The 23,857-nt window shown below is 45.1% G+C and overlaps 1 protein-coding gene across 1 annotated transcript in view; it reads right to left on the reverse strand.

Moving 5' to 3' along the window:
- The window catches only part of orc1 (origin recognition complex, subunit 1), a 54,693-nt gene that overhangs the window by 14,893 nt on the left and 15,943 nt on the right, over window positions 1-23,857 (reverse strand). Inside the window, exons 9-13 of the mRNA XM_085775255.1 lie at window positions 23,566-23,833; window positions 15,674-15,780; window positions 15,118-15,219; window positions 6,199-6,370; window positions 462-569 (exon numbers count right to left, since the gene is read on the reverse strand). Of these exons, the coding sequence (XP_085631381.1) occupies window positions 462-569; window positions 6,199-6,370; window positions 15,118-15,219; window positions 15,674-15,780; window positions 23,566-23,833 (757 nt within the window). The remainder of the gene's footprint in view (window positions 1-461; window positions 570-6,198; window positions 6,371-15,117; window positions 15,220-15,673; window positions 15,781-23,565; window positions 23,834-23,857) is intronic.

Below are 23,857 nucleotides of genomic sequence, written 5' to 3' on the forward strand. Positions count from 1 at the left end.
TTAAAGGGATAGTTCAACATTTAGTCAACATTTAGTTGACAGACAGAGTTGTTTTAGAGGGAAATTCATGCAAAACCACTGATGCACGTTGCCTTCAGGGACAGTTTTTCATCAAGCAGTCTCTGTATTTACCTCTAAAACAACTCTGTGTGGTAACGTTGTGTTATTATCTCATAGTGTGGTGAATGTGCAGCTCACAACTTGTCCACCAGAGCGTTGTGGAGTTGTTGGATTGTGTATTTGATGAGTTTGATGAGGGAAACCAAGAAATCCCATAATGAGCCTCCTCTGTAGCGTAGCTCTGAGCAGCTCACGGCTCTGCTCCGCCGTTCTAAAAACATCTTACACCGACAATTAAAGGTAACAAACCTACTGCTATGACTATAGGGGTTATGGCAATGGGACAATCTGACTAAATGTTGAACTATCCCTTTAATAAAGCAGCTTAGTGCCTCTCTGACCTCGTCCACCAGCAGCACCGTGGTCTCCTTCCTCGGCGCCGCGTTGCTGAAGCGTTTCTCCAGCAGAGCGGCGGCGTGGTCCGGCGTCGCCTTCTGACCCGTCAGCTTCTGCACACGGAAAAAAAACACGTCCAGTTAAAACATTTAACATTTAACTAGAGCTGTCAGTCGACTCAGATGTTTAATCGCCATTAATCTCATCAATGTCACTGTAACTGGGTTTCCATCCAAATGTATCGTATTTAAAGCCAGGAACACACCGCCACGACGCTTCCCGACGCGTCCCGACGCCGACGGCTTTGGCCGACGAGTCTGTCGCCTCTCGTCGGGAGAAAGGAAACAGTGAAACACACTGTGACCGCCCCGACTGCCGACCAGAGAGACTGAGTGGAGAGGACTCCCCCATAGAAATACAGACCAGTACAGACCAGGGGCAGCCCTGCTCACTGTTCATTCAAACTAACTAATGCCACTGCCACAGTTAATTTCATCAATGAGACCAACATTAATCTCCCAAAAACAATGTAACCAGCCACGTGTTAACAGCGCTAAAGCCGAAATTAAAACAGTTTTTAGCAGCTTACTGCTGTGGCTCGGTTGCCGCGAATTGGCGATAGCCGATGCTAATTTCTGTTAGCCCGTCTATTAGGGCTGAACGATTTTAGGAAAAGATCTAATTGCGATTTTTCTGGCAGATTTTTCGATTTCGATTTGTTTCACGATTTTCTTCAAATCATGTTTCAGTGCAATATACATAATGTACAGTAACATTTAGGGATGTCCCGATACCACTTTTTCACTTCCGATACGATACCGATATTGCAGCCTTCAATATCGGCCCGATACCGATATTGATCCGATATTAGGGGTGGTGGAAAAAAAACGATTTATATTTTTCAAATTCTAATACAAAGGAGATCCTCCTGTTGCTGACTGACAGGCTGCTGCTGTCATGTTCTTCTATGGGACAGACAGTAGTGAGCTTACTTTTGAACTGTAAAATATTAAAAATTAAACCTTATTTACAACTGTTATTGAATTACTGTATGTACATCAATGTCAAACAAAAGGCAAAAATCTTCTTGCTTCAAGGTTTTATTTGTCACTCCAAATTGAAGATTATAGCCTGCCTTACAGTAAAAATGGCACATAAAATAAAAAGAGGAGTAAAGCAATATATTAAGCAGCAATATTTAAGCATCAAAGATGTTTAATCAAACCCACATAGTTTGAAACAACGTTCAAAACACACACAGCCAGTGTCACAACTAAGCATAAAGCCCGCTAGCTTAATGCTAACGTATAATGTAAAACGCCATAGACAGGCTAACATAAATTAGCATCGTTAATTTAATGCTGGCTTTAGCACTGTTACTCGAGCCCGGTGTGAACGCACCGTAACCTGACCGTAACACGGCACAACATGTGGACCACCTGGTCTTCCTCCAGAAGAATCTGACCACCGACCTTTAGAGCAATATAGCGTATTAGCGGGCAAGCGCGACCTGTCCATGCACCCGTGTCTGTGTTGTTGTTGTGATCATGTGATCTCTGCATGCTGCAGCCGGCCGCTCTTCTTCTCTGGCGGCCGGCGCACCAACATTAAGGTGCAGTACCGCCACCTACTGTGTTGGAGTGTGAACGACAGTCACCATCATATGGGACAGAAGTGGCAGGATGGCACGGAGACGGCATGCATGTGTGAAATAGTCGAAAACAGATCCTAGGTCAGTCAGGAGCACTAAAAAAAATCGCAGCTTTGACGATCACGTGATCGCGCTGTTTGAAATCGCGATTTCGATCAGAAAACGATAAATCGTTCAGCCCTACCGTCTATGGTGTTTTACATTACACGTTAGCATTAAGCTAGCGGGCTTTATATGCTTAGTTGTGAGCTGTGTGTGTTTTGAACGTTGTTTCAAACTATGTGGGTTTGATTGAACATCTTTGAAGTTTAAATATATATATATATATATATTGCCGCTTAAAGCAGAAGTAAGTGATATATTTGTGTTAATCTAAGTCTTAAATAGTTGTATCTTCCGACAGCAATCACTTCTATAGAGTGTTTGGTCTGAAACACGGGTCTGTCAGTCCCTCTGCTCTGCTCTGAGCCCAGGAGAAAACTTTCCTTGTATCCTACAACCTTTATCCAATGAGGAGAGAGAACGGCATAAAGGGGCAGTCCTCTCTGTGTGTGCAGCCAAGGGATGCGCCTGAATGTGGTGACGTAGGGACGAGGACTGTTATGGTGCGTTCAAGGCAACTCGTAACTCGTGTTTTTCCGACCTGTGAAGTCGTACCAGTTCGATCTGGTACGAGTTCACGGGTCAGAAGTTACGAGTGGCCGTTATAGTGACTTTCACCGGTAAAACAGGTCGGAGAAACACGAGTGTGTTGCCTGGAACGCTACAAAGTCGTAAGTTGTGACTTGAAGCTGTAATTTACGATTTCAAAAGCCTGCCTGGAACGCAGCATTAGCCAAAACCACCGGATCACTTACTTCTGCTTTAATATATTGCTTTACTCCTCTTTTTATTTTGTATACCATTCTTACTGTAGGACAGGCTAGGACACCGTTTGTTTACTGTGGTCACTTCCGTCCCTCCCACACACCGCGCTGATTCGCTTAGGGCACCGCCAATCAGAATCTCCATAGCTAGCACACAGCCAATCAGAATCACCATAGCTAGCACACAGCCAATCAGAGTCCCAGACGAGTCTACTCTCCCGACGGCCGACGAGTCCCGACTGAGCATGTTCAATCGGCCCCGACAAGAGCCGAGGCTCCCCGACGGAGAGGAACACACCAAACAGACGAGCTGCCGACGCCGTCCGACGAGGCCCGACGCCCGACGGTCGGCTCGGTGTGTCCCTGGCATAAGAGCGGATTTTGTGAAAATGTGCAAAAAGCAAATGCGAATTTATGCCCGTTTCCATTCGTTATTGTTTTGCGATTATTGGGAGAGGAGGAGGAGTGGCGCGCCGTGATTACGTCATAACATCATGGACAATTTACTACTTTCCGGACTAGACGCACCTGTATATAATCTGCACCAGCTAAATTTAAAAGAAAATACTGTACATATAGGCCGCACTTTAATATAAGCTGCAGGTTTTCATGTTGTAACATGAGATATTTACACAGAAAGAAAGAAACATTGGATAAAAGCACAACATACAATAAAATTAAGACCGCAAAAGCTCGATCGCCTCTTGTTTTTAGTCTTGACTTGGGTATGCTGAGGAGGAATTGGTCAGCTGACAAATCCACCCGCCCCCCCCCCCAAGCATAAAAACGTTTATGCGCATTTACTGCCTTTTTTCAAATTTCCGGCGTTTCCATCCAAGTATTTATTCGCAATTTTTGAAAATGCGAATAAAAAAAAGGTGGATGGAAACGCAACTATAGTTAACTCACACATTTTTATCTATTCTAAATGTCCCATGAATTATCTTTTAATACTCTTATCCACGTGGAGAAGTGGAGAGGCTTCAGTTTAGTTTAGTTTCAGTTTATTCTGGACATGTTAGAAGAAATAAGAAACAATACAGTAATGGACAGATATAACAAATAAATACTTTACAAAGACAACACATGAAAAATGAAAAATAACTGAAGATGGACCTTTTTTTTCATATCTGAAAAGGAGCAGCGGAAACAAGACTAACTCATTTACTCCCACCCCCCCCGTTATGCAAATGACAAAAAATACTGAGTCACTAAAACAGCCCCTGCACCGTTAGAGAGCGTGAGAAGAGGAGGATGACGGTGCAGAGTTCAAAAGGTTGAAAATTAAGTCAAACTGTAGGATGTGTAATCTGGCATATTTACTATTGTACATTAATATGCACTGTCCCTATTCAAATAAAGGTATTATTATTATAATTAATAATAGTTTAGTTCAAAAGGTTGAAAAGTTTAGGAGAGAGCGTGAGAAGAGGAGGATGACGGTGCGTCGTTCAATAGGTTGAAAGTTTTGACTCATCTATGAAAAAAAAACCCTGAGCTGCTTCTATACTGAACTCTGACGAGTCAAACTGCACGATGCGTTTCATTTCCTTTCATTTAATTTATTTATTGAGTTGGGACAATGCACATTCATTTACACTGATGCGCCAAGCATGAGTGTAAATGTGCCGGATTTAGCACAATTTAGTCATTTTTTGTTATTCGGATGTAAATTAACTACACTGTTATAATCTGGCATATTTACTATTGTACATTAATATGCACTGTGCCTATTCAAATAAAGGTATTATTATTATAAATATAATTATTATTAGGTAAGAAATGGTCTAATATGATAAAAACTTGACAGGTTAAATTGAATGATATTTGTGTTTTTTTTAACATGTGCGTTAAATGATAGTGTTGACGTATCTTTAAACCCAGACTGGGTTGAGATTAAGTTTGATCTTTTGCCTCTTTAACAGTATTTTAATACACAATATAAAATAAACTGGAGTTTTTCAATCAAGCACAGTTTTATTCACTTAACAGTAGGACTGGGTCTCGCTTAAAAATGTTCCATACCAGTACCGATACCAACTGAGTACTTCATTCGATACTTTTTTTCAACTTCATTAGATACTAATCATGTGAAAAGAAAGCAATCGGTTACATGAATGTCACCACTCCTCCCCATTCAAAAGATTTTTTACTAGGGATGGGACATGAATAGTCCTTCAATAAAAAATAGTTTATGAGACAACCGTCTTGTATGAAAAAATGTAAATGTTTCCTTTTCACTGGTGCAGAAAGAGCAACACGGAAAGACTCCACCAGAAAGTTCTGTGTGAAACTCTGTCAAATAAAAAACAAATGAAACTGAGGTGCAGCACAAACTCTGCAAGGTGCCGATTCTGATTCAGACATTTTCAAATTTGGGAAAGGGGCCAAATTGTCGTGTCGTAAGAATAATAAACAGCGCAATTTCAATAGAGGGCTTCCCCGCTGCTCGGGCCCTAATAATTAACAATAATTACAGCTGAGGTTTAGTCTGTGGAGGAAATCTCCACGCCTGCAGGAAACCGCTGCTGTTCGTCTGAAATATGACTCATATTAAAACATGTTGAATTAAGTGGCAGGTTAACATGTCAGCCCTGCCAAGAACAGGAAGATTTATGACTCACAAAGGGTTAACTCGCTCCCATCTACGTGCAGCACTCTGTCTTTACCTCTCTCTCTGTCTCTCTCTGTGTCTTTAATTCAACTGGCTTCATTGACAGGACATACTGTACATTGTACATATTGCCAAAGCAGGCGTCTGGAATAAAAATAAATAATAATAATCATAACAATTGAGGAAAACGGCGCCTGTAGTGTTGTTAAAACCGTCTGTTTGTCTCAGTCTGCTGCTGATTCATTACTCTGACTCTTCCTCTAGCAGGACGGGCTGCTTCTCCTCCTTTCGTTATTGATTCAAATGTTGTGAAATATGTTTCTCCAATATGTTCAGGGTTTCCTCTAGGATTTTTTTTAAGGAGTGGCGGTGAGCGTTTTTACTGAGGAGGAACTATAAAGAACTCAGCTGTGATTGAAAAAGAAATCTAAACCGAGTCGAGAGTTGCAACTGTGTAGTGGAAAGGTGCAAAGTCATGGAAACTGGTAGTGGAAAGGTGCAAAGTCATGGAAACTGGTAGTGGAAAGGTGCAAAGTCATGGAAACTGGTAGTGGAGAGGGGCAAAGTTATGGTAACTGGTTGCTGCTCTCCTCTGATTGGCCGCGGCTCACCTGCAGTATCTGCACGTAGGCCTGGTGAGGGTCGGTCATCTTCATCCCGTTGATCTCGATGAAGTGGAACGGCGGGACCTCGTCCGCGTCGGCCGCGTGCTGCAGGCAGCGCATCACCTCGTGCACCGTGGCCGTCTTCCCCGTGCCGGGAACGCCCGAGATGTACATGCACCTGAGGGGAAGACGACACCACAACACGACAACAACAACAACAACACAGCAGCTGGTCAGTGTCGGTGTGTGAGGCCAGGGCTCGACACTGCGAGCTCCTCGTCGCAAATGCGAGTAAAAAACAGATCAGTGCAAATTGTGAAATGCAATTAGTAGCACGTGTGTGACTGTAACAGGGTTGTAAATACGATATGAAGTTCGTCAAAATTTGTTTGTTTGTTTGGTCAAGCAAGTTATTGCGCTGCTGGCTTTTATTTTATTTCCATGCGAGGCTTTTTATGTTATTTATTTTGACAGCTGGTGGTTGCTTAGCAACGCTAAAGCGTTCGCTCATCCCCTTCTGTGTTTGTCCGCTGTGTGACCGGTACGTACTGTAAACAGCTCCGTGTGTTTTTATTGATTATCATTTTTTAAATCAAAATTGGAGGAAAAACTTCACATAATACGTTTTGGGTTTGATTTTGTCACATTTTGTAATGGTTTTTAAGTGTTGTCATCTTTTATTTTGTGTGTTATATCAATGTTTATCATTTCAGCCGTTACAGTCAGTCCTACTGTAACGGTCAGCTGTTCACCGTTCATTTCATATGGTTTCAGTTTATTTATTGTATTTTATGTAATGTTTAGGGGGCAGGAGCTGTGTGTTGGCGAAGGATCAAAGTAACCATCAGCTTTTCTGTTTGTCAGGTATGTTTACATTTTGTGTACACTACAAAGTATCGTTTTGTTTGGCCTCGGCATGTTAACGCATGTAAACGTGTATGTGTGTGTATTTTCTTTTCTCTGTTTAGAATAGGTTCATGGTTGTTGTTGTTGTCGTTGTTAGAAAATAATTAATGGATTATTGTTTTTAAATATATTTATTGTAGAAAACCCACTATACGATCAAATGTGTCCGCTCGCGCCCCTTCTGTGTTTGTCCGCTGTGTGACCGGGGGCAGGAGCTGTGTGTTGGCGAAGGATCAAAGTAACCATCAGCTTTTCTGTTTGTCAGTAAACGCCATGAACCTGACTGGACCGGGGGGCGACCCCCATTCCGAAGGACCGCCATTCCGACGGTCTGCCAGTCCGAAAATTCCTTCCGAGGGGCCGCTGTTCCGAATGTGTTTTATTTTGAAAATTGACCGGATTCTCTCGTGGTCTGACTTCCTGCCCGGCTTGACACGGTCGCGCCTCGGGGACAGCCCCCCCCCCCCTCCAAAGTTTCATCCAGGTGTGAGTCTGATGCAGCCGTGGCGCTCCTGCTGAAAGATACATGTCCTTGCTCTGTGCTTTGGTTGGGTTTAGGCAATGTAGAAAGGAGTTGGTTAAGTTTAGTAAAAAGATAAGGTAGAGGCCAAGAAAGTCTCTGCTATTATGCAGCTACTCCGGGAGTCGAACCCTGGTCTCCCGCGTCGGAGGTGGATTCCCTAACCACTGTGCTACGAAAGCATTCGCTGCAATGCGTGTACCCAGTGCCTTAAACCTTTTAATGGCGTACTTTTTTCAGGTTCGGAAAGGCACCCCTTTTCCATAAATAATTAAGGGCCGGCATTCCGACAAATTAAAGTAAACGTTCGGAAAGGCGGCCCTTCAGAATGGCACCCTGGAACCGACTGTACCTGTGTGGTGTCGATTCTTCTACCCATGATACCGAACAAGAGGGGTTACACGACTACCGAATTTTACCGTTCAATAAATGTTTTATGATGTGTTGCGAACGTTTGGAGGTTGTGGCCGGTTGTGCACTTGAATGCTGCCTCAGCTGAAAAAAAAGAGACTGCACGCGGAACCAAACCGAAGTGCAGCGCCCTGAGCGGAGACAGTTTCAGATCGGCCACATGTCAACCGGTCTGCCCGGCTGCACATCTGGCGCTGTCCGCTCCCTGTGTGACCAGCCAAGCCCCCGCGAGCTCGGCCCCGTTTGAAAGGAAGCCCGTACTGTAGGTGAAAAGACGGCACGTCCGCGATGTAGAATGTGTAGAAGAGAAACACACATTTCAGGGCCACTGACTTGAATAATCGGGTCAGAGAAATGTAAACACACAAGGCTGAACATCACTGGACATGTCTGTTGGGATTATACAAAAAAGTAAAGTAAGGTAGAGCTGTCAAGATGTAGGCTATGCAGTATACTGTAGGCTATCACTCATTTCCAATGTACAGGTGCATTAGAATATCATGGAAGAGTTTATTAAGGCCTATGTCACTAATTCAATTCAAAAAGTGAAACTAACTAACACATTATATACTGTAAAATGTAAATACTAAAGGACCTTTTTTTTCTCTTTTCTTTAAAGCATTTTTAATATAGAAATGTTGTCCATCTATATGCACTCAATACTTGGTTGGGGCTGTTTGATTTGAACTACTGGAAGTTGCGGTAAAAAAAAAAAAAAAAGAAGGATCGTTGATTCGGTGGAAACCCGGCTTCACAGGCGGGGTTAGGGCACAGAGTAACTTGTGGTGCAACAGATCACAGCTGATCCGTGATCAGCACACAAGTGGTCCACGGATCGATCAATTAAAAAAAAAAAAAAGGTGTGTGTGTAGAGTGGGGACGCATACGCGCACCGTGGCGGCCGAATGAACGGGCAATTTAAAAAAAACTCTGCTTGTATATTTGAAGCTGCAGCTTTACTTTGTACACAACAATAACTGCATGTTGTTTTATCAACGTGTACTACTCTGAACGTCGCGACGCACCACGTTAATTTGCCTCATTAAAAACATTGGAACGTCAGTTTCCACCATCGAATGTTCTCATTTTGACTAACATTCGAATTGTATTCGAATAGCGAAGTTCGTTCTGACAGCCCTAATAGTGAGTGCTGAAAGATCTACAAGTACATTCCAAAAAAACCCAAGTGTCTTTTAAAATAGTGGTTCCTAACCTTTGTTGGTCAGTTTTTTTTTTTTTAATTTTTCAATTAGACATTTCAGGTGTATTTAATTTTTATTTTTTTTATATTCGGCCTTGCTTTTCACTCATTCCACCAAATACCGTATGTTGCTTTTTTTTTTTGCAGTATCAGACCTGCTGATGGTTATTAGATAGTTATTAATTATGTGTAGTCGTCATGCTGGTCCCATCATACACAACGATGTGTGTTGTCAATGAACAAGCAGCTCTACAGAACCAGGATGTAAGAAGCTGCTGCATGTTTAAACATCAAACAGCATCTCCTTCATTCTCCTGGTAGTAATAGATTACATTTATATAGTGCTTTTCACCCAACACCCAAAGTGCTTTACAGCAACCATTATTCATTCATACCACATTCACACCAGTGATGGTAAACTAGGTGTAGCCACAGCTGCCAATGTGCACCAAACCACCACCATCATTCATACACATCCACATGAGGAAAGGTGGGTAAGGTGTCTTGCCCAAGGACACTACGACAGAGACTGGGACAGAGCGGGATTCGAACCGCCAACCCTCTGGTTACTGGACGACCCGCTCTACCGCCTAGCAGGCTGTTTAAAGCTGTACAGAAACGGCCGTTTGTCCTGTTTGTCGCGCCGAGTTGTCACGAGCTGCAACACGAGTTTACCTGAGTAAGGAAAACGAATTTGATTGGTCGTTATCGAGCGGGCGGGATATTCAAAGCTTGGGGCGAGACCGAGCTCCGTGTGTGTATCTCAGATGTTTGAATGACGGATTATGGATCCAATATCAGTGGCTGGTGAATCGTGTACAGGATGACGTATAATCTGTGCGCATTATCCAATGCGAAAAAAAACCCACCACATTTTCATCCATCCATCCATCCATTTTCATCCGCTTATCCGGAGTCGGGTCGCGGGGGCAGCAGTCGGAGCAGGGATCCCCAGACTTCCCTCTCCCCGGACACTTCCTCCAGCTCTTCCGGGGGGACCCCAAGGCGTTCCCAGGCCAGCCGAGTGACGTAGTCACTCTAGCGTGTCCTGGGTCTTCCTCGGGGTCTCCTCCCGGTGGGACATGCCTGGAACACCTCACGAGGGAGGCGTCCAGGGGGCATCCTATACAGGTGCCCGAGCCACCTCAGCTGGCTCCTCTCGATGTGGAGGAGCAGCGGCTCTACTCCGAGCTCCTCCCGGGTGACAGAGCTCCTCACCCTATCTCTAAGGGAGCGCCCCGCCACGGAGGAAACTCATTTCGGCCGCTTGTATCCGGGATCCCGTTCTTTCGGTCATGACCCAGAGTTCATGACCATAGGTGAGGGTGGGAACGTAGATCGACCAGTAAATCGAGAGCTTTGCCTTTCGGCTCAGCTCCTTCTTCACCACGACGGACCGATACAATGACCGCATTACAGCGGCCGCCGCACCGACCCGCCTGTCGATCTCGCGCTCCGTTCTCCCCTCACTCGTGAACAAGACCCCGAGATACTTAAACTCCTCCACCTGAGGCAGGAACTCTCCCCCGACCTGGAGGGTGCAAGCCACCTTTTTCCGGTCGAGAACAGGGCAGCCCTGCCGGAGTCCAACACGCACCGGGAACAGGTCTGACTTACCGCCGGCAATGCGAACCAGGCTCCTGCTCCGGTCATACAGGGACCGTACAGCCCTCAGCAGAGGGCCTCCGACCCCATACTCTCGGAGCACCTCCCACAGGATGCCACGTGGGACACGGTCGAAAGCCTTCTCCAAGTCCACAAAACACATGTGGACTGGTTGGGCAAACTCCCATGCACCCTCGAGCACCCTGCGGAGGGTATAGAGCTGGTCCAGTGTTCCACGGCCAGGACGAAAACCGCATTGTTCCTCCTGAATCCGAGGTTCGACTATCGGCCGAATTCTCCTCTCCAGCACCCTGGAATAGACTTTCCCCGGGAGGCTGAGGAGTGTGATCCCCCGGTTGTTGGGGCACACCCTCCGGTCCCCCTTTTTGAAGAGAGGGACCACCACCCCGGTCTGCCAGTCCAGAGGCACTGTCCCCGACTGCCACGCGATGCTGCAGAGGCGTGTCAGCCACGACAGCCCTGCAACATCCAGAGACTTGAGGTACTCAGGGCGGATCTCATCCACCCCCGGTGCCTTGCCACTGAGGAGCTTCCGGACTACCTCAGTGACTTCAGCTTGGGTGATGAATGAATCAACCTCTGAATCCTCAGCCTCTGCTTCCTCGACGGAAGGCGTGTCAGTGGGATTGAGGAGATCCTCGAAGTATTCCTTCCACCGTCCGACGATATCCCCAGTCGAGGTCAACAGCTCCCCTCCTCCACTGTAAACAGTGTTGGCGGAGCACTGCTTCCCCCTCCTGAGGCGTCGGATGGTTTGCCAGAATTTCCTCGAGGCCGACCGGTAGTCCTCCTCCATGGCCTCCCCGAACTTTTCCCAGACCCGAGTTTTTGCTTCGGTGACCGCCCGGGCTGCCGGTACCCGTCAGCTGCCTCGGGAGTCCCCCGAGCTAGCCAGGCTCGGTAGGACTCCTTCTTCAGCTTGACAGCATCCCTTACTTCCGGGGTCCACCACCGGGTTCGGGGATTACCGCCGCGACAAGCGCCGGAGACCTTACGGCCACAGCTCCGGACGGCCGCGTCAACAATGGAAGTGGAGAACATGGTCCATTCAGACTCAATGTCTCAGGCTTCCCTCGGAATCTGGTCAAAGCTCTCCCGGAGGTGGGAGTTGAAGACCTCCCTGACAGGGGATTCTGCCAGACGTTCCCAGCAGACCCTCACGATACGCTTGGGTTTTCCAAGTCTGACCAGCTTCCTCCCCTGCCAGCGGATCCAACTCACCACCAGGTGGTGATCAGTTGACAGCTCAGCCCCTCTCTTCACCCGAGTGTCCAAGACATACGGCCGGAGATCAGATGACACGACTACAAAGTCGATCATTGACCTCCGGCCAAGGGTGTCCTGGTGCCATGTGCACTGATGGACACCCTTATGCCTGAACATGGTGTTCGTTATGGACAAACTGTGGCTAGCACAGAAGTCCAATAACAAAACACCGCTCGGGTTCAGATCGGGGAGGCCGTTCCTCCCAGTCACACCTCTCCAGGTAACACTGTCGCTGCCCACGTGGGCATTGAAGTCCCCCAGCAGAACGATGGAGTCCCCAGTTGGGGCACTTTCCAGCACCCCTCCCAGGGCCTCCAGGAAGGCCGGGTACTCTGCACTGCCGTTCGGCCCGTAGGCCGAGACAACAGTGAGAGACCTGTCCCCGACCCAAAGGCGCAGGGAAACGACCCTCTCGTTCAGTGGGGAGAACTCCAACACATGGCGGCTGAGCTGGGGGGCTATGAGCAAGCCCACACCAACTCGCCGCCTCTCACCGTGAGCAACTCCAGAGTGGAAGAGAGTCCAGCCTCTCTCAAGGAGTTGGGTTCCAGAGCCCAGGCTGTGCGTGGAGGTGAGCCCGACTATCTCTAGCCGGTACCTCTCAACCTCCCGCACGAGCTCAGGCTCTTTCCCCCCCAGCGAGGTGACATTCCATGTCCCTAAAGCCAGAGTCGTTGTCCGGGGATTGGGTCGCCGGGGCCCCCGCCCACGGCTGCCACCCAAAACACACGGCACCGACCCCTCATGGTCCTTCCTGCGGGTGGTGGGCCTACTGGAAGGCGGGCCCACGTCGCTCCTTTCATCCCGGATTTACTCAAAAATAGAATTTTGCACAGAGCCAGACCCAGAGTGGGCTCAAATTCAATTTTCTTTTCTGTACAGCTTTAACAGGTGGAGGTCGACCATGAACATCCTCCTCCAGAGTCTAGTAGGGCTGACCCGATTACCATATTTTGATAATCATAGCGTAAATAATGAATTATGGCAAACAAACACATGTCTCCAAAGTCAGGCAGGTTTCCAGGATGCCAAGTAGCCGACTCAATTTAATGTAACAGTTGCCGATGAGAACCGGTGTCAACAAAAACAATCAATCACGGACTTCATGATCGATTACCATGGCAACGAACGAAGCTTCGATTTTTGGGGGTTCAGCCCTACAGTCTAGTTAAACCTCTGTCATCCAGAGTCTGGAGGATGTTTCTCTTATTTAACCTTTATTTTAACAGGGTAGATCCATTGAGAGCGAGCTCTCTTTTTCAAGGATGCCCTGTAGCACACAGAGATCACAGAAGATCAAACATCAAAACAGCACAATCAAATACAGTTCTGAAAACAAGAGTAGTAAAATCACTAACTGAAGCGAGTGCACGTCTGAGTCTGAGCCCCCAATGCTGTGGTGAGAAGTAGGTTTTTGAAAGCCTCAAGTGAGATAAGTCTATCGATTTTCAGTGAGTTTTGTAATTTATTCCATCGGTGTGGGGCGTAGAAGGAGAAGGCAGTGTGTCCTCGTTCTGAGTCTGTGTGAGGGAGGTGGAGTCTGATGAGGGGCTGTCTGTCTGTGGTTTCCTCCTCTGGAACTCTGACCAGCTGGGCAGTCTGTCTCAGATCGTCTGTCACTAACTTTTATCTTCACAGCGCCACTAGTGTCGTCACTCTGAGGAGAAACTCTCAGAGTGACGACACTAGTGGCGCTTTTCCACTACACTTTAGCGGCACTGCTCAGCTCTCTACATGGCGCGGCTCGGCACTGCATGGCGCGGCATGGTGCGGCACAGCTTGGCACTACATGGCACTACATGGCGCGGCTCGGCATGGCGCGGCACTGCTCGGCACTACATGGCACAAAGGCTCTGCATGGCGCGGCGTGGCTCGGCACTGCTCGGCACTGTATGGCGCGGCTCGGCATGGCGCGGCACTGCTCGGCACTACATGGCACAAAGGCTCTGCATGGCGCGGCGTGGCTCGGCACTGCTCGGCTCTGCATGGCGCGGCACGGCTCGGCACAGCTCGGCTCTGCATGGCGCGGTACGGCTCGGCACAGCTCGGCTCTGCATGACGCGGCACGGCTCGGCACAGCTCGGCTCTGCATGGTGCGGCACGGCTCGGCACTGCTCGGCACTGCTCGGCACTAGATGGCGCGGCATGGCTCGTCACTGCTCCGCATGGCGCGGCACTGCTCGGCTCTGCATGGCGTGGCACGGCGCGGCACTGCTAGGCTCCGCATGGCGCGGCGCAGCGCGGCTCAGTACTAAAAATGGTACCTGGTACTATTTCAGTACCTGGTACCAGGTACTAGGGCTAGTGGAAAAGCAGTTTCCGGGCTCGTGGCTGTGAGCACCAACTCAATAGGGTTTGAATGGAAAGTAGACGCCCAGAGCGCTGAAAGCGCGCCTGGTGGACACGGCCCCTAAGACTGTAGACCACTTACAACAGAATTCAAAATAGGCTGGGATAATAAATCAAAGGAAAAGTTTATCAAAAAAGAAATATTGCTCAACTCTCCAAAAACAAAAACTACAGTCTGTACAGACAGTCATGACATGTGCCTCAGCTCATTTGATTTTGTTTTTAAGACTTTATAAAGTCGTGAAAAGACTTTTTAATACTTTTTAAGGGTCTTAATTTTCCCAAAATTGATTTATCACCTTTTAATACTTTTCAAGACCCCGCGGATACCCTGGAAATGGACTTTTCCATGATATTATAATGTATTTAAATGCACATGTATTATGTTAATGGTGAGTGTCACCGCTCTAAGATCTTTTCTGGTCCTGACCCGTTTGCATCCCTGTTAAAAAGCTATGAATTGAACTGTTTTGCTTATAAATGCCTCCTCATTGACCTCATATCACGTTATTATGTAAAATTATTTGTGTGCTACTAGATTTTTCAACTTAGTAGCACACGTGCTACTTGGGAAAATGCTAAGCGTCAAGCCCTGTGTGAGGCTCTGATTGGCTGTTTTAGGTCTTTGGCGGCGCTCTGGTCTCACCCTCCGGTGCCGTCGATGATCTTACTCTCCACGAAGCTGTAGATGTCCTGGAACTCCTGCTCCCGGCACGGCAGCGACTCGGGCACCGACGACACGTGCAGCCTGATGACACACACACATATTTTTTTTATTTCGTGCCACAGTTTTATGACTGCACAACTTGTTCAGAGTGATAGAAAAAAACATAAAAATAGCTTGAAGAATACTCCATTTTGTGAAAAAAAAGTAAAATTTGAGAAAAAAAAAACATATAAAAGAAAATAACAAAAACTAAATCTAAAAGAAAAGGTAAAAAGTGAAAATTTGAGAAGAAAGACAGAAAATCTGAGATGAAAAATTCCAATAAATGAAAAAAAAGAAGAGAAAGACTCAAATACGTGAGTAAGAAAAGGAAAAAACATCAAAAAAATTCAACAAATTTGCAAAAAAATCAAAATAAACTAATAATCCGTCTTCCATGTTAAAATGTTTTTTATGTTGTGACATCACGGGGGCGTGGCCTGTGTGAGTGACATCACAGGGGGCGTGGCCTGTGTGATGACATCACGTATCTCACCTGGCTCGGGCCTCCTCCAGGACGTTGGCCGGCTGTCGGGCCGGCAGGGAGCGGCTGGGAATGCTGGGAGTGGCGTGCCGGGGCGTCCGCGGCGTTCCGGGCGCAGTCTGGTAGAAAAAAATTAATCGCGATTAATTACAGAAAATTGTGAGATTAATTAGTTAATTTTTTTTTTTTTTTAATCTATTGACAGCCCTGATCACTTCCTCTTGTAGTGGCTTGGGTGATTTACAGACACATAGAAGTTTTTACTGCCCTGCTAAGCCAGACCGCAGTAACTACGCGAACAGTGAAACTGAGAAAAATGGCTTTAAAGTTTTTTGATTTGCCTTCCAAATGTGTTGTAGGTAGATTAGTGAAAATACACAGATTTGACAGGTTTTCATTAAGTAATATTCATGCAATTAAATATATGACCACATATTTTACATTTGACCCCTAAAAAGCAGATACTGCGCTCTGCTGCCAGGTTTCCTTAAACAGATAGACAGGTAATGCTCAACTCAACTCAACTTTATTTATAGAGCCCTTTAAAACAACCACAGCTGAAACAAAGTGCTGTACATAGTGCAACATATGGAAAAAAATAAAAAATAAAAAAATAATGCTGAGGCAAAGTGCAGTAACTACAATGTTGTTGTTTTTTTCCAGCTTTCATTACTTCATTACTAACTTTGGCCACCTCAAAAATGATGAATAATTTGACAGTACAAACTTTAGTGAGCTAACATTTAACCCTCTGGAATTCACTCCCCCAACCCATCAGAGACTGTACAGACCCCCACACCTTCAAATCACTTTTAAAAACCCACCTTTTTAAACTGGCTTTTAATCTATAAATTAAATTTGTGTATCTTGTTCTTGTATTTTAACTGTGATAATTTACTGCATTGTATTTTAAATTGTGTTTTTATGTAAGCGTCTTTGAGCACTTGGAAAAGTGCGTTACAAATAAAATGTATTATTATTATTATTATTAATGTCCAGTGTTTAGCTAAAGTGTTAGGTGCTTGTGCTAACCTCCTGGAGCTAATGTTAGCTAGCTACCGTAACTGGCTAGCGGTGTGTGATAGAGCAGTAACTGCAGCTGAAGTACAGGGAAAAAGAGTATCTGTATCTGTTTCCAGAGTGATTTTATAGTTACTGCAGTTTTTCATACCTCATATCTCTAAAACTGAGCAACATTGACCGCTGAAAATGTTACACAAGATAAAACATTTATTGACAAGTTCAATTTCACAAAAAAACTCAATTTGGAATTTTCACGTAGTTACTGCGGTCTGGCTTAGCAGGGCTGTAAGAGCTTTCAATACCGGTGGGGGAAATTTGGGGGGATTTATTTATTCATATGCACAAAGACTTTTCAAACCAGAAGCCACCACAGCCTCACATCTTCCTCGCTGTGTCACGGCGCTCAATGCAATAACACGTACAAAACCCACCACATCCTCACACTGACAGAAAACTCCCCATCATTGTGTATATGCTGCTCTGTCCTTGTGGTCTGGTATAAGTGAGCAAAACTACGACTGTGACTATAACCCTATGAATTTAAAATTTAAGATGTAAAAAAAATGTAGAAACATTTAGTTAAAAAGGGACAACGAGGAGTTTCTCCGTCGGCAGAACGAAAAAGTGAGAGAAAAGAAAGAAAGAAAGAAAAGTGAGAGAAAAGAAAGGAAGGAAAGAAAGAAAAGTGAGAGAAAAGAAAGAAAGAAAGCGAAAGAAAGGAAGGAGGGAAGAAAAGTGAGAGAAAAGAAAGAAAGAAAAGTGAGTAAAAAAAGAAAGAAAGAAAGAAAAGTGAGAGAAAAGAAAGAAAGAAAAGTGAGAGAAAAGAAAGGAAGGAAGGAAGGAAGGAAGGAAGAAAAGCGAAAGAAAGGAAGGAGGGAAGAAAAGTGAGAGAAAAGAAAGAAAGAAAAAAAAGTGAGAGAAAAGAAAGAAAGAAAGAAAAGTGAGAGAAAAGAAAGAAAGAAAGCGAAAGAAAGGAAGGAGGGAAGAAAAGTGAGAGAAAAGAAAGAAAGAAAGAAAGAAAGAAAGAAAGAAAGAAAGAAAAGTGAGAGAAAAGAAAGAAAGCGAAAGAAAGGAAGGAGGGAAGAAAAGTGAGAGAAAAGAAAGAAAGAAAAGTGAGAAAAAGAAAGAAAGAAAGAAAGAAAGAAAGAAAGAAAGAAAGAAAGAAAGAAAAGTGAGAGAAAAGAAAGAAAGAAAGGATGTGTGTGTCTCAGCCCAAGGACAGAACACCACACACACATTTTCACTTGTTTCAAACTAATTTTCACTTGAAATAAGTAGAAAAAGTTTTTTGTGCTTGTAATAAGAAGGAAAAACTTGATTCACTATCAGATTTTTCTACTTATTTCAAGTGAAAATCTGCTTGAAAGAAGTAAAAAGCTACTTTTTAATGTGATGAGTCTTATTTTAAAGGGACAACGAGGAGTTTCTCCAGCGGCAGAATGAAAAATTCCGTGACAATAAAAAAGTCTGATATGAATGTGGATGAATCTCCGTTACCACTTGTTAATGGTCCATTTTAGATAAATCTATGGTTTTGTCTCTATGGTTATTTTGTTATTATTAGTGGTGGTGGAAATGCTGGGCGAGCCGACCAGCGTTTCTTTACTTTCGGTTTCGTGGCGAGTCCTGAGAATAACGCCGCCGTATGAATCTCCGTTTATGGTGGGAACTACGACGGTATGTGATCGTCTTCCAACCTCTGACTTTAATTCTTGATGAGTCAGTGTTTCCCCTACCAACGAGAGCCCGGTGCCCGGCCCTGTAGTGGAGGATTTTATCCAGTGGTGTAAATCGTCTTTCCTCACCATCAATGTCTCAAAAACGAAGGAAATGACCATTGATTTCAGGAAGTCCCGCCCAGCCACTGACCCCCTGTCGATCAACGACCAAGCTGTAGAATCTGTCCAGCAGTATAAATATTTGGGGACAGTAATTGATGACAGGCTGTCCTTTGAGCATCAGGTTGACGCAGTGTGTAAAAAGGCCAACCAGCGCATGTACTTTCTCCGTAAGCTCAGGAACATAAACATGGACTCTAAATTCATGGAAATGTTTTATTCTTGTTTTATCGAATCTGTCCTGACTTTTGCTTTTATTTGCTGGTTTGGGTCAATTAACCTGAAGAACCGCAACAGACTTCAGGGCATAGTCAGAGTGTGCAGTAAAATTGTTGGTGCCCCACTGAAAGACATTTCCTTGCTGTACAAAACTAGGGCCCTGAATAAAGCCAGACTCGTCCTGACTGACCCTAGCCATCCCTTGGCACCTGAATTTAAACTGCTCCCATCCAGACACAGATTTCATGTGCCAAGATGCAGGACCAACAGATTTAAAAATACCTGGGTTCCAGTGGCCATTGGCCTTCTTAACAATTGACAGCACTGTGGTCACTTTAAATCCTGTTTCTTCCAGGATGGCATGGTTGCACTTTATTGGTTGTTTTATCTATTTTATTAACTATTGTTAATTGTTGTCCTGTGTATGTATTTTATTGCTATTTCTATTATTAGCGTGCGTTGTGTCACTGTTGTACTTGGTTTTTACTGTTGTCTTATGCTGCTGGCTACACTACAAATTGCCCTCCGGGGACAATAAAGATCTCTTGACTTGACTTGACTTGAAACTGCCTCAAGTCATGCTCAATGTTGAGCTGAGAAGTGTGTGTGTGCCTGCGTGTGTGTTTTCATCTCTCTCGAGTCCAGGGGTGAAAGTAGTTTTAAATTCTTGCCGGTACTATTACCAAAAGTTATTTTTCTCTGCATTATTATTATTATTACTGATTTTAATTGGGACATTTTGCAACAAACATTAAACGTGTGGTACACGTTTCGAAGGCTGGGTCAGGGGTAGACAATAAAGGAAATTTTGAAGATCACTGGCCCCACCATTCTAACCACTGGCCCAGGACAATGTCAGGTATTGATCCCCATAATAAATAAAAAAGAACATATCCTAGCCTGCAAACAGCCTGCGGTCTCGCCATCGAGGCTGGAGCTTTCTTATAGCTATATCGACACCAATACTAGTAAATTTCCACGATTCTCGATACTTATACAATACCACGATTTAATTAGAAGAAAAAAAACATGTGCTTCTAAATTGGCTACTTTATTTAATAAATAAATAACTGTTTCTCATCAAACATGTATTTAAGCTCCTCTGTGGTTTAACAATGAAGTAAAAACAGAGTTAAAATGGTAAATATGCCCCAACACAAACGGAAAGTCATGTAGTCATTACTTTTATCTGCAGTAGTTCAATGATACAACTGTTGCTGTCATTCATTCACTTTAGGCTGTTTCCACAGACTGGGGCAAAACTGACTTATTGTTTCATTTTTCAGCTCCGTTTTGTTTTGACACACGTTTGTTTTTTCTCTGCTTCAAACCATCATGGATGTAGCCTACTATGGTCTAAACGCGCACCACCGCTGTGGCGACACCGAGCAGCTGGAGCCGCGTTCACATTAACAGACCGCGAGCTCGACTGTCGCCGCACCGAGACCCAGCGCCGCAGCGCGTGCTCTGGCCCGCGTGTAACGTCCGCGTCGGTCCCGACAGGACTCGCCACGACGCGCTGAGGGCAAAGTTTCACGGTACCGGAAAAAAAGGTTCAGTCTTCAATCAGCAGCAGTGAGCGTTCCGCGGTGCACAGCTGGACACTGCAGCTGCTTGCAGGTGGTGCTGACGTCCCAGGGCAAAGCACTGCTGCGCACAGAAAGTAGACCATGTCTCTGTCTTTGATCGGGTCGGGATCTCGTAACACAATGTGTTATAATAATTACCGAGACAATTTCACAGAAATCATTTCAAACCACAGGGAATTCATGTGAAATTAGATTTATTAAATGTTTTACGTTTTATTTTATTTAATTTGTTTAATCTCTCTCATGATCTTCCTGGTACTGCGTACCGCCTCTGAATCTTTTAGTGGTACGCAGTACCGGACCGTACCGGCTTACTTTCACCCCTGCTCGAGTCTGACATAAGCTATAAAACGCACACAAATATGATCGCATTTGTCAATCGCTGTATTTTATTTTGAAAAGTGCTTTATTTTGACAATTGACCGGATTCTCTCGTTGTTTCATGTGTGACTTCCTGCCAAGATTGACATGATCGCTCGCGGCTCGCGCACAAAACTGACCAGATGCCGAACCCATCGCTGCAGGGCGCGACTTCCACCACTGGTCTGAACTACACAACCGGTACGTGAGCACCGAAGGGAAGCGGTCTCGGTCTCCTGGTCTCCTAATGCTTTTTAATAATTTTAGCTATCCATTATTACTTTGTTTGTGTGTGGCTGTTTTGTTTAGAGTGAATTATCTTTGTTGTCAATAGCATTTACAGTGGGCGCGCCCCACACTTTGAGAAGCACTGAGTTAGACGTGCTGTGTTTTCAGAGCAGAGTGTCACAAACTTTTTCAGAGGGGGGGCATAAGCATTATGAATAATTTTGTGAAGTAGACAAACATTTGAGTGTATAATCAGGTTTTCAAAGCTCAAAATATCATATTTGGCAAGTACATGGCAATGATGGTAATGCGGTGGTTTTTTGGCATGGGTCTTAAGACTACTGTTGTACAATAACTCTAGTGGTTTTGTAACTGTTTTACATGCCTGAGACCAGGATGTGACACAGTACAAAACATGGGGCTTAATCATTGCGTTTAGATAGAGAGAATTTCTTATGTGTCTGGAATTAGCTAAATTATATTTCAATGTGTTACTCAGCTTTTTGACATGCCCTTTAAAACTAAGTGTTGGATCTAACGTTACGTTACATCTCTGTGTGTGGGAATCGTTTAAATTATGGGCAATACCCGCAACTGTATCACCACTCACCACTTCAGTTATCCTCCCACCAAAAAGAAACTCCCCATCACAACCATCATCACGTGTGCTTCCACGCATGTTGTGTAGACCAGGGGTTCTCAACTAGTCTCACTCTGGGCTCCACATCTTCTCATGGTCATTAAGTCGCGACCCACTTTTATAGAATTCAAACCAAGATTTTTTTTTTTAAAGCCTTTAAAAACTCATTTAGATCTTTATTGAGCAAAGTGCATTTCAGGGCACATGAATGAAACTGAGGAGTTACCGTGACAACTGCATGTACGGAAGTGAATAAAATAATATCAAACTTCACAAAATGGAGACCAACAAAACGATATATTTGACTTCTAATGCATCTCTGCATTCAGAGCATGTTCACTAAAGGGAATAAATATCAAATTGCAAAATAAAGACCCACAAAACAAAACCAGATTCACTGCATCAGGCCACATTAATAAGAAACTGAGATCTTTGCATTCAGAGCAAATGGAGCAAATAATCAGAAAGTGAGGAGGAGCATTACAACTGTATGTGTTCACGTTATTTTTCAAAATAAAAGACATGTCCAACATCAGATGTGCATTAAATATTATTTACTTTATGACCAGCTGTCCGTGACCCATCCAGAACGGGTCTAGACCCACTTTTGGGTCCCGACCCCCCAGTTGAGAACCACTGCTTTAAATTATGGGCAATACCCGCAACTGTATCACCACTCATCACTTTAGTCATCCTCACACCAAAGAGAAATTCCCCATCACAACCACCATGTTGTGTATCTGCTGCTCGGTCCGTGTGGTTTGGTAAATGTGGGTGAAACCACCAGGAAACTGAAACAGCAGCAGTGAGCGTTTCTGTGGTATTTATTTATTTATTGTGTTTTATACACCGTGTGTTTTTATGCATTTTAGGCATTTGCTTGTGCTGGACGATCTAATGTTGTGTTATGACTCTTTTAACACCGTAACACAACCTGACGAAGGTCCAAGGGACAAAAACGTTGAGCTCGTGCTTTCAGTAAACGACTGTGCAAGTGATTTTGGAGAAGTCAAGTTTGCTCTTTGTGTTAATGTGCTGCCATCTAGTGGATAAAATAAAATAAAAACTCCAGATTTGTCAGATTTTTGAATTCTTTGTGTGAAAAACAACAAAAAAAAAAAATGTTTTTCACCTATGAAAACAAACCTGAGAGGAAGTGAAGAGGTTGTTTTACTAAATGTCTTTATTTCTTTCCAGAAACTAAGGGTGTATTCACACCTGCAGTGTTAGTGCGCACTAAATTTGGTCCAGTTTGGGTCAGTGTGAAAGCACCAAAACTAGTGCGGCCTCAGGAGGTGGTCTTGTCTCGTCTCATCTCATCTCGGTTCGGCTCCAGCTGAACTCTGGTGCACTAGTTGATGTGTGAAAGCAACCGCACTCTGGTGCGACCCAACTACCAGGCCAACTCAACAGGTTTGAGCTAAAAGGGCTCCCGTAGTCGCTGACAACGGGTTAACGCAGCGGGGAGACGCAGCTCTGTCCACAAACGAAGCAGCAGCAGCAGCAGCAGCAGCAGCAGCCGGTCGCTGCGTGTCCGCTGAGTCGCTCTGACACCGGACAGGTCGGCAGGTCTGACCTTCGGGTCCGCGGAGCAGCTGGTTACCGTGGTTACCGAGCAGCAGAGGTCCGCCCGTGTTTAACGTTTAACCGGGAACTAACGGGACCGAGCTGGGTGAACGCAACCGGAAACCAGCCAGAAGTACCAAACAGAGTTATACATGCAAACAATATAGAAATAAATGACCAGAGCTACTGGAGTCTCCATCATGAACGTTTTATCAGTCAGCGCTTCCAGATTCCAACCGGTCGTCATGGAGACATGACGGATGACGCTCTCCAAGTTTGGTTTGGAGTGACAAAAAGCAGGTGTGAAAGCAACCGCACTAACTGAAAAATGAAACAATGTATCATTTTAACGTTTGGTTGCCGCACTAAACAGGTGTGAATACACCTTTAAACCCTCACTTGTCTAAAATAAGTAACCAGAGCAGCTGATTGGCCGTGTACCTTCCTGCTGGGAGTCTTCCTGGGCGTCCGGGTCGAGGAGCGGCGGCTCGGCTTCGAGCGAGGAGTTCTAGAGCCGTGACCTCTGACCCTCTTCGCCGCCGCCGGCTCCTCGTCGCTGTTAAGCCCCGCCTCCTCTTCATCACCATCATCACCCTCCTCTTCCTCCTCGCTGCTGCTCTGAAGCTCCCTCTTCGACGGGACGAACTCGTCCTCGTCCTCGTCCTCGTCCCCGTCAGAGTTCAGCTCCTGGTGGTTGTCAAGGAGATTCCTGACGACAAGAAAACCATTTAAA

Source organism: Trachurus japonicus, chromosome 4, assembly GCF_045865225.1.
Source record: "Trachurus japonicus isolate A0001 chromosome 4, Traja_1.0".
Taxonomy (NCBI): Eukaryota; Metazoa; Chordata; class Actinopteri; order Carangiformes; family Carangidae; genus Trachurus; species Trachurus japonicus.